This window comes from Spinacia oleracea, chromosome 6 (assembly GCF_020520425.1).
Source record: "Spinacia oleracea cultivar Varoflay chromosome 6, BTI_SOV_V1, whole genome shotgun sequence".
NCBI classification, from domain to species: domain Eukaryota; kingdom Viridiplantae; phylum Streptophyta; class Magnoliopsida; order Caryophyllales; family Amaranthaceae; genus Spinacia; species Spinacia oleracea.
Window position 1 is genome coordinate 145,453,969 of NC_079492.1, and position 10,981 is coordinate 145,464,949.

Genomic DNA, 10,981 nt, shown 5'->3' on the forward strand with positions numbered 1-10,981 from the left:
CATAAGTAAAGAATCCATGATCCAAAGACCAAATCATGACCACATCTACAAAGTTCAAATTAAAACTTGGAGCATTCTAACATGAACTTACCTTTCTATGGAGTACAATTTCTAGCATGTGACATGAGTCTTTTAGTCCGTGACCAGTTTCCTCAATTCAAGCACCTAACTATGCCTTAAATTTCTTAATTTGCCTCTAGTTATTACCACTAATACTCAAAACTTGGCACATTCTAGCTATATTAACGTGCAAATTTTGTCTATTAACTTAACCCACTTATTTGAAATATTCGATAAACATTGTCGCGTTTCCAATTGGTGATACAAGCAGATAGTTCGATGTTCCATTAAATCGACAAAGAACGAGGAAGAAAGTGTGAAAAGGGTAAAAGCACAAAGTACGTACAATTAGGTGAAATCATGTTCATTTCATTTATACTCCCTCCATTTCTTGTCACAAAAATTTAACCCAACTCTTTCTATAAAAAATGTGATATCTAACGAAAAACCTAACCCGCTAACAACTTCACTAACCTTTTTCTCAATCCATATTTATTTCACTTTTAAAACACCAATGAAGTACTATCATTTGTTCGTTTTCAAACAACCAATACATAATTACTCGGTGTAATTGTCTTGTTAATCCAATATTCAACTAAATCATACGGAGTAAAACTCGAACATAGCTTAAAAGATAGGAGTACCGTACTCCGTAGTTAAACCAAATGGGAGGACTATACTTATTACTTACCAAAGACCTTTTTGTCATGTACTTGTATTGATTGGTTAACAATATTCTTGTACTTTCTACCTTAGCCGTTGGGATAAGGCGCAAAATGGACCCCACATAAGACCATATTACGCAGTTGATCCCGTGAACGACCAACGAACTCTCCCGCCTACACTCAGCCACACTGATTAAAATTCCAGCATTTTTAACTAATTACAGTAGTACCCCGTGATACTCCTTAATACCCCTTATAAATACCTCTATACTACTAACCTTTCAAACATATCTTATTCTTTCCCATCTTTTTCAACCTTCTTAGAAAGTGAATTAGTCCAAATGACCTCCTTAATAACAACATTCCTCATTCTCTTCCTGACAGTTTGTTACCTTGGTGTAGCTTCTAGAGCCTTCGCCCCTCGAGACTACAACGATGCCCTCAAGAAATCTATCCTCTTTTTCGAGGGACAGCGTTCGGGGCCTTTGCCACGAAGCCAGAGGCTTTCCTGGAGGGGTGACTCCGGGTTGTCTGATGGCTCTTCCTACCATGTACTACACTGCACTCCACTAACTAGCATCATACTTATATAGGAAAAATTAACATGAATAATCCGAAATTTTAATCATTTTCGGATTATTTTAGATTAATCCAAACTTTTGAGGTTACTTTCTCAAAATAATCTGAAGTCTTATTTTTCTTGTCATTACTAAACCATTTTGGGTCTATTGTACATAGCCAAATTGATAGTTTAGATTATTTTAAGAAGATATACCTGAAATTTGGGATTATTTTGAGAAAATGAGTGAAAGTTGGGATTATTGATGTCTATATATAACCATTAATGATTTACACCATAATGGACCACCTAGTTTAACTACGGTTTATTGTTTTTGATTTTGAATTTCAGGTGGACCTAGTAGGAGGCTACTATGATGCAGGGGACAATGTCAAGTTCGGCTTACCAATGGCCTTCACAACAACAATGTTGGCATGGAGTGTTATTGAGTTCGGAAGCTCAATGCATGACCAGGTTTCTAATGCAAAGGATGCTGTTCGTTGGGGCGCTGATTATCTTCTCAAGGCAGCAGCCACCCCTGGCACTTTATATGTTCAAGTGAGCAGTTTGCATTCATGTCTGAACTATGAAGAAACATTATTCCTAGAACTAATTAACATAAACGCAAAAACAAGCATTAAAAATCATGTTTAGCCTCATGCAGATGTCATTGTCATGTGTCACATGCTATTGTTCTGGAGCTTTTTTGGTGAAAGATGATATGATAATATCAGATTTGATGAAAGACTAAGAAATCAGCATATTATAAGACATGTTTAATTAGGACATGGCATGAAAACTAATAGAAAGAATAACAGATTCTAATTCAAAATTTGTAGGTAGGAGATCCGAACCTGGATCATAAGTGTTGGGAAAGGCCAGAGGATATGGACACGCCACGAACTGTATACAAAGTGTCTACACAAAACCCAGGATCTGATGTAGCAGCAGAAACAGCAGCTGCACTGGCTGCAGCTTCCATAGTTTTCAAGGATTCCGATCCTTCTTACTCAAGCAAACTACTCCACACAGCTATTCAGGTAAAAACAGATGGCCTCAAAACATGAAAAAAGTTCCTACCAAAAGATAAAACCTGGTTTTAAAGGAAGCTAAAAACTTTGATGTTGGTGCAGGTGTTTGATTTTGCAGACAAGTATAGAGGTTCTTACAGTGATTCTCTGAACTCTGCTGTCTGCCCATTTTACTGCTCCTACTCTGGGTATCATGTAAGTCATTCCGCGGCTCCACCATATATTCCCTTAGTTGTCCCCAACGCACGGCCTAAACGTTTTCATGGAAAACGATTTTTCCTTGTTCAATCATTTTACGTTGTTTGATTTGACAGTGGATGGAAAACAATTTTCCATAACTCACTCAAAGGTGGAAATACCTTTTTCATTTGAAATAGAGGGAAATCACTTTTCCACCTTTCCTCCCTTTCACTTTTCCCCCTCAATCTTCACCATTTTCTCCCATTTTCTTTTAAGGAACCAAACAAAGAAAAACTAGTTTGGAATTGTATTTTCCCTTGGAACATCATTTTGCACAGGAAACATTTTACACCAAACCAAACGGAACCTAACTTCTCGTATCTTGTCATCAGGATGAGCTTCTGTGGGGTGCAGCATGGATTCATAAAGCTTCTGGTGACCCCTCGTACTTATCATACATACAGTCCAATGGTCACATATTGGGTGCTGATGAGGATGATTTCTCCTTCAGTTGGGATGATAAGAAAGCTGGGACAAAAGTCCTTCTTGCCAAGGTTTTTACTTAAAACACATTTCATTTGTTTGGACCCAAATTTGTGGTAATAAATTAAATTACTCACTAATTAAGATTGCCTCTTACAGGACTTTCTGCAGGAAAGAATAGGGGAATTTCAAGAGTACAAAGCACATGCAGATAACTTTATATGTTCCTTCATTCCAGGAGCAAATGATTATCAGGCCCAATATACCCCTGGTAAGTCACTAAAAGCAGCATACAAATCCCAAAAAACTAGCACCCATGTTACTCGGACTTAGACCTGTCAAAAATCGACCCAAACCCGACCAGAAAAATATTGGGTCTTGAACAAGATTTTGTGACCTATAACCCGATTTTATCCAAACCCAAACAGCTCAAAAAGTAATGGGTCAAAACCCGACCGAACTCGTTTTGACCCGAAATCGAAAACTTTGGATCTTGAACAAGCATTTGTAAACTCGAACTGGAACGTGACCTACCCGAATTAACACAAACCCGAAAATATTATTTTACAACTCGACCCGACCGACCCGTTGACAGATCTTGTCACTCATTAGATCTTTGACAGGATATAGGCACTTGACTCTGAGTCTCTGACAGTACACTTGGACACAAACCCGTGCTTGATACTAGTACCCGAGTCAAAACAATATAGCTAGCAATTGTTGATCTCACATTGTAGATGTCTCACACAGTAAGTTGTTTTGCAGGAGGACTCTTATTCAAACAAAGTGACAGCAATCTTCAATATGTAACCACAACATCATTTCTCTTATTGGCATATGCCAAGTACCTTGGCACAAATGGTGACATAACCTCATGTGGTTCCACAATAATCACAGCAAAGAAGCTCATCTCTGTGGCAAGGCAACAAGTGGACTATATTTTGGGTGATAATCCAGAAAAAATGTCATACATGGTAGGATTTGGCAATAATTACCCATTGCACATTCATCATAGAGGTTCATCCCTCCCATCAGTACACGAACACCCTAATCGAATTGGTTGCAACGACGGGTTCCAATACCTGAACTCTGGATCACCCAACCCCAACGTCCTAGTCGGAGCTATATTAGGTGGTCCGGATTCAGGGGACAGGTTTTCTGACGACAGAAATAACTATCGGCAATCTGAGCCAGCTACTTATATCAATGCACCGTTTGTTGGTGCAGCTGCATTCTTTTCAGCATATAATGATAGATACTAACATATTAGCAATTTAGCATAGCCGATTTGTAAGATTATAACTAGCACAGGTATGATTATGTATTTATGAACAAGAATGATCATCCAAAAAAACCCAGCAAGAAAAATTATTCAAGTAATGGAATCAATGTACGATTTCCCCAAACTTCCATTGCTCATAATTTCAATTGTACAACTTTGGATGGCGGGAAAAGTATTCAACACTTGAAATTGATTAAAATTAATTAATTAAGATACGAAGTATATAGATCACAATTTTTAAAAATCTGTAAAATTGAAAAGGAATCAAAAAAACCCTAAAATCAGAGTAGCTGATATAAGTAAAATCATCCAAAAAAATTGAAAAATCGAAAAATCGAAAAATCGAATCAAAATAAAGCATATGAAAACACAATTGTGCAAGAGAAAGTTTGTTTAATTACCCCGTTCAAACAGCCTGCGGCGCGATTTTATGCGAGCGAGAAATGTCGTCCTTCACAAACAGAAAAACACGTACATCTTTTAGATTATTGCGAAAAAATCGTTCGAAATTGCTATTTTGTGTGACATTCTTTTTCTCCCCCGCAGTCATTTTTCTTTTAACTAGGCCCTTTTGCACAAACAAGTGTGAATGTAAAAGGGCCTGGTTAAATACAAATTTAAAAAGTCCTTTTAATGGGACAAAATCGCATAATGGTTGATTAATAGTAGGTTCGTAGCAAATTGATTGTTCCACGGAAATTAACACATCTATTATTTTTAATTTTGAGGCAACAAGTTAGAACTCGGGGCAAAAAAAATTAAAGACTGAATGTATGTGTATAAGATGTCTAATAGATGCTCTAATATACGAGAGTTATAACGTACAACCTATTGGAGTAATAGGTTTTCGCATAGTTTCTTGAGTTGTAGCCTTTTAGGTGGAACAATTTGTTTATTTTGTTGTTATCAATTTTATCAGACACAAGCTATTTTGTATGTCTATAACTTCGATGACAGTGACACCTAAAGATAGTTGTTGTCCTGTGAGAGTCAGGTTTCAGATGAACCTACGTGCACGACACACGTTAAGCGCACATGATGGGCCGAGCCATATCAAAATTTTCAAAAAAAAACAGTCAGGCCCAAGTGCCATCGTGCAGCGTCGTGCCGGGTCAAACTGGGTCGTCATGCCTAAACCTAAATTTACTCAATTCAGCATGCTTTATCGTGTTTTTTTCAAAAAAAGAATACGCTTAGACCCAACCTGTAACTTTATGCTTGTGCAAGTGTTTTTTTAGTGTTGAATCGAACCGGCCCGACCCAATGTCATTTAACATGACACCCATAATCCTCGTTAACACGTTTATATTTCGTATGTGTTCCTTTTCGTCATGTAAGAGTCATAAAACGATCATAATACCCTTTTTAAATGACATAATCCCTTTTTCACACCAGTGATCTTTGCAATCTACACAACGAGACAATTGACCATCTCTTTCTCTATTTCCCTAAGACAAAGGGAAGAGTCCATTTTAACCAAACACGGGTTAAACGACCCCATCTCCATTACTTCAATCGAAGAATCTGACCTGATATGTCACCAAATCCATCCATCATCTGTTTATTATCCATTTAATTTGGGTTTTTGTTTTATCTGGATTGGGTGGGTGGTTTACTGGTTTTTCATCGGATTAGGATGAAATTGTCAGCCCTACCCTTGTGGCTCATTCGCACACGATTTTTGTTTATCTAAACGACTAAATTTATGTTGACTTAATTTCTCTATATTTATACGATGTATGAGTTTTCTGAATTTATTTTAGCTTACTATAAACTTAACCAAAACTCAGGCTTTGTTTTATTCCTTACAAGGTATGAAGTATGAACTTATTTTTATTTAAAACTACTTACCTGTGAGTTAAATTGTCTGAATAAATTTGTTAAACTTATCTAAATTGATAGAAGTGTCAACTTATTTTTTTCTAAAGTAAGGCCCTGTTCTGTTCGACTTATTTTGACTTATTTCAGACAAAATAAGTTCAATTAAGTTCAAATAAGTTCAGATAATATAAGTACAACTAAAATAAGTTTTTTTCAAAGATTTTCACACACAAATAAGTTTATTTCAGACAAAATAAGTTTTTTTCAGATAAAATAAATTCAGATAATATAAGTTCAGTCAAAATAAGTCCAATAGAACATAGTCAATATTTTGTGTTTTGGACTTATTTTATCTAATCCGAACGAGCTTTAAATTGGTAAAAACATTTTTTTTTAATACTCTATGGAAATTGGAAAGTCAAAGTCGCCGTACGGAAATGAAAAATGCAAATGACAAGGAAATTGTGGTGTTAATTTCCAAATCCAAGAATTTTCTAATCAGTCGGAAAATTAAAAGGTAAAACGTCCCTTCCTCCCTATTTCATCTCCTAATTAAACCAAAAGAATTTTTTATAATCAATGGCGTCCTTCATCTCATAAGTAAACGAAAATTATACCATTTCCCCTAAAATCCTACCTCAAATCTGGGCTTTCTCCCCATTTCCTGATCCGATCTCCTCAAATCGGATCTCACCACCCCCATCACCGCCGTCTCAACCATGGCGCTCCACCACTCCGCCACCCTCACCTTCCTCATCTTCGTAGCCCTTTTTTCTCTCTCCACCGCAGAAATCCGCACCACCAAGGTCAAATCCGACAACCGCCCAATCATCCCCATCGACGAATTCGGGTTCACTCACACTGGCCGCCTCGAACTTAACGTCAGCGGAATCACCCTCTCCACCCGCAACAAGCTCGACCTTTCCAAACTCGGCTTCTTCCTCTGCACTCGCGATTCATGGCTCCACGTCCTTGAACAGCTCGAAGAATCCGAAATCTCCTGCGCCCTCGATTCCCACCTCGTCAAAAAGGTCTACACCTTCAATTCTCTCCCCACCACCGATCCTGACTCATTCGGATCCCTCTACGTTGAAACCGATTCCGATCAATACACCCTCGTTTTCGCAAACTGTTACCCGGAAAATGTCCAGATATCCATGAACATCCGGTCCGCAATGTACAATCTCGACGGCAAGACCCGAACACGCGATTACCTCTCCGCAGGTCGGACTATCCTGCCCCGAATCTTCTACTTCTTCTCCTTCATCTACTTCGGTATTGCAGTGTTCTGGACCTATGTTCTGTATAAGAAGCGATTAACAGTTTTCGGAATTCATTTCTTTATGCTTGGTGTTGTGATCATGAAAGCGTTGAATCTTCTCTGTGAAGCTGAGGATAAATCTTACATTAAGCGAACAGGGAGCGCGCATGGGTGGGATGTGTTGTTCTACATCTTCAGTTTTTTGAAAGGGATTACTCTTTTTACCCTAATTGTTTTGATTGGAACTGGGTGGTCGTTTTTGAAACCCTATTTGCAGGACCGTGAGAAGAAGGTTCTCATGATTGTGATTCCATTACAAGTGGTAGCCAACATTGCGCAGGTTGTGATTGATGAGACAAGCCCCTTCAATCAAGATTGGGTTACCTGGAAACAGGTGTTCTTGTTGGTTGATGTGATTTGTTGTTGTGCCGTTCTGTTTCCGATTGTTTGGTCGATTAAGAATCTCCGGGAGGCGGCGAGAACAGATGGGAAGGCAGCTGTGAATCTTATGAAGTTGACCTTGTTTAGGCATTACTACATTGTGGTTATCTGCTATATTTACTTCACTAGGGTGGTGGTTTATGCACTTGAAACTATCACCTCTTATAGGTATTTGTGGACTAGTGTTGTGGCGGCAGAGTTGGCTACACTTGCGTTTTATGTGTTTACTGGGTATAAGTTTAAGCCTGAGGCTCATAATCCTTACTTTGCGATTGATGATGACGAAGAGGAAGCTGCTGTTGAGCAATTGAAGCTTGAGGATGAGTTTGAACTCTGATGGATTCGTCATTCGTGTCATAGTTGTAAACATGTTTGCATTGATAGTACAAGGTATAGTGATCCAATTTGATTGCTGTTTGTTAAGCTAGACTTGGTTACTGATGTGAATTTTTGTTCCTTCAGTGTAGATGAACGTAAAGCATAGTGATTTGTCCCCCAATCCCCCTTATGATAGAATATGTTTAGGTATCAGTCATTGTCCATTCATGTGGTTTTGGACGCTTGTTAATTTGCTTTGATTAGCTTAAAGGTTACTATTTTACATAAATGTTATAAGCACACCGTGAATTCTGTCTGTTATGCACGAAGCTGTGGTAGTTTTGATAAATATAAATGTTGCTAATTTGGTGCCAGTTTGCTCAAGTTATTGGAGTTTTGTTAGTCTTGTTTACCATATGCTTGTAGCAGGATTATTTTTTATTGAGTACACATATTCTGATAGTTGTAAATGTGATTGAAGGTACTTTACTCTGTAGCTTCTATACGTCATTTGTTCTGCTTGTCTATACCTTTTTCTCCAACTATGTATATAGCGTCCTGGTGCATAACTGCATTCTGTCTTGCTACATAGGGTTAGCTTGTGATTCTGATATTGACCATGTGGTTGTGTACGAATTGAATGCTGAATGTTGTTTTGCTGGTGGTAGTTGACCATTGTATAATTTGGTCGCTTAATGCTATTCTCAAGTCTGAATTTTGTTGTAGAGAACTTGGTTAACAAATGCACTTCTCTTGGAAATGCTTTACCTTGGAGTTTGTAGTTGTCTACGCCTCTGTGGTATAGACTTCATTAGTTGTGTGAATCCTGTATACTTGATGCTGGTGATGGGTTTAGTTTGCTGATTATATTTTAGACCACCATTTGCTTTACTAAATATTCAACTTTATCGTTAAAGCCTTGAAGGTAATCGTTTGTTGCTCTCTAGTTTGTTTAGATGTTCTCGTTACGAACTAATCTTGTTGCATGATGTACAAGTTTGAAGTTTCATATAGGATGTTGTAGAAGGAAGTGGCACCTGCTTTTCAAAATTTGATCAATCTTGTTATGACTATATGAGTAAGAAGATAGTTCGTACTAGTTATTGGGCGGCTAGTGACCCACACTGACCTGCCCCGACCCGCTAGTGAACTGTTCGTAGGTATCTTTCTTTCTATGTTTTCGTAATTTGGTTCATAATAAGGTGGAAAGGGCGGGGATAATGGAGCCCTGTCTTCATAAGGCTTGCAAATTGTCACAAGAAACTTGTAAATTTTTGACATGATCAGCAGCTGTTATCAAGACTAGAAAATAAAGAAAAGGCTTGTGCTTCATCATTTTCCTTCTCATAATTCTGTCTCCGAGTCCTTAGATATGTGCACTTCCCTCACTCCGTTTCCGCCTGGCTAGTTTGTTTTATGTGGGAAGGGGTGGCATCTTGTAATAGTTCATCCCAACAGAGCTATCAGCTATCCTGACCGTATAGGTATTGTTTGCTTGTATGCTTCTGCGGAAACCTGCCTAGAACAAATGTCAATAACAGATTTCAATATACAACCCATTAGTGTGCTTGTTCATTTTCTTGACATGGGTGTGTTGGTTCTTAACTTCTTATGAGGATGGAGTTGGTTCTTAACTTCTTATTGTGACAGGGAAAATCTCTAGAATGACCAACTGCTAGTATGGAGAAGGATATTATTGAGTTAACAACCTTTTAGTTTGATTTTGGAAGAGTTTTAACTTTGAAGTTGTGATTGTGTCAAGTGAGTTGAGAGCCTTTTGGTTGCTTAGTAAGATAATCATCTTATTAAATATAATCTAGGAACAGAAAGGAGCTTCTAACAGGTGATTTCTGCCAACTGGGAGATACAGATACCTTCTATAGTTCTATGGCTACACCTCTGTCAGGAAAAAATTAGGCCTATAGAGTTTGGTCATACAACGAGTAATGATTTGATATGAATTGGATGCTGAAGATTGGTTGGCAGGTGCAGGAAGTTCAGGTTTTAAGACTGTTGTTGTGATCAGTGTAATTTGCTTCAGCCTTGTTTATTATTTATTTATTTATTTATTTATTTATTTATTTTTATTTTTATTTTTGACAAGTGTGTTTATTAATTTTTGTTACAGAACTATGCTAGTTTCACAAATGCAGGTTCCAATTTCCTCTCTTGAATGTGCTTTGGCGTAAAGGTGGTAGATTGGTTGTTGTTCATTTTTGTATGTTTGAATCCTGTGATGGGTGATACTTTATGCTAAGGAAAACGCTTGGTTTGTCAAATTTCTTCTTTCAAAACCTTCATTTCTGTTAATTTTCATTTTTAAAAGAAGCTTTAGTTTCGTTTCTGTTAGTTGTTACTGCTGAGCGTCTTTGCTAGAACTTGAGGCATTAAACTTTAGCTCTTCGGAATTGTTGACTTGTTGTAGTTTTGTAGTAGTTATGCTGTAAGAAAAACAGGGGAAAGAAGCACTGTGTTGTAAGAACATTAACATTTTAGATGTTTCAGACTCAGTTACATGAATTGTAGGCAGGATATAGATTTCATTGGTAAGTTTTGCATTTTGCATTTTGCATTTTGCATTTTGCATTTTGCATTTTGCATTCATCTGGAAAAAGTGGGTATTTTAATGTGTGATTCAGTCAAGCTGATGCTGGGATGAAGGATTAGGAATTGTTATTTCATCGATTAATACAAGAAATAAATCTCCACCATCGTTGAGTGCAAAACTGCGAATTAGTAGGGAGTGTGTTAATTAATTACAGTAGTTGAGCAAATACCACTCCAATACACGTTACAGAATCTCCACTCTGATGCTTTTATACTTTTATAGTCCACAAATACAATACATTAAAGTCATTAATTGGGTGTAAAGATCTACAA

The 10,981-nt window shown here is 37.5% G+C and overlaps 2 protein-coding genes across 2 annotated transcripts; both read left to right on the top strand.

Moving 5' to 3' along the window:
• Nucleotides 1–1,005: 1,005 nt before the first annotated feature.
• LOC110796146 (endoglucanase 1) lies at nt 1,006–4,384 on the top strand. Its single transcript, XM_022001185.2, has 7 exons — nt 1,006–1,276; nt 1,636–1,842; nt 2,124–2,324; nt 2,418–2,510; nt 2,888–3,049; nt 3,138–3,249; nt 3,744–4,384. Exons 1-7 carry the CDS (start codon nt 1,067–1,069, stop codon nt 4,238–4,240), a joined length of 1,482 nt encoding a protein of 493 aa, XP_021856877.1. The 5' UTR covers nt 1,006–1,066; the 3' UTR covers nt 4,241–4,384.
• Nucleotides 4,385–6,491: 2,107 nt separating this feature from the next.
• On the top strand, nt 6,492–8,410 carry LOC110796138 (protein CANDIDATE G-PROTEIN COUPLED RECEPTOR 7). Its single transcript, XM_022001172.2, has one exon. It carries the CDS (start codon nt 6,801–6,803, stop codon nt 8,118–8,120), a length of 1,320 nt encoding a protein of 439 aa, XP_021856864.1. The 5' UTR covers nt 6,492–6,800; the 3' UTR covers nt 8,121–8,410.
• The last annotated feature ends 2,571 nt before the right edge of the window (nt 8,411–10,981 follow it).

Excerpts from the sequence above, each read along its gene's own strand:
- LOC110796138 (XM_022001172.2), top strand. The coding sequence starts at position 6,801 with ATGGCGCTCCACCACTCCGCCACCCTCACCTTCCTCATCTTCGTAGCC.
- LOC110796146 (XM_022001185.2), top strand. The coding sequence starts at position 1,067 with ATGACCTCCTTAATAACAACATTCCTCATTCTCTTCCTGACAGTTTGT. Across the intron at positions 2,325-2,417 it reads TACTCCACACAGCTATTCAG|GTGTTTGATTTTGCAGACAA; the intron begins GTAAAAACAGAT and ends ATGTTGGTGCAG. Across the intron at positions 3,250-3,743 it reads TCAGGCCCAATATACCCCTG|GAGGACTCTTATTCAAACAA; the intron begins GTAAGTCACTAA and ends GTTGTTTTGCAG.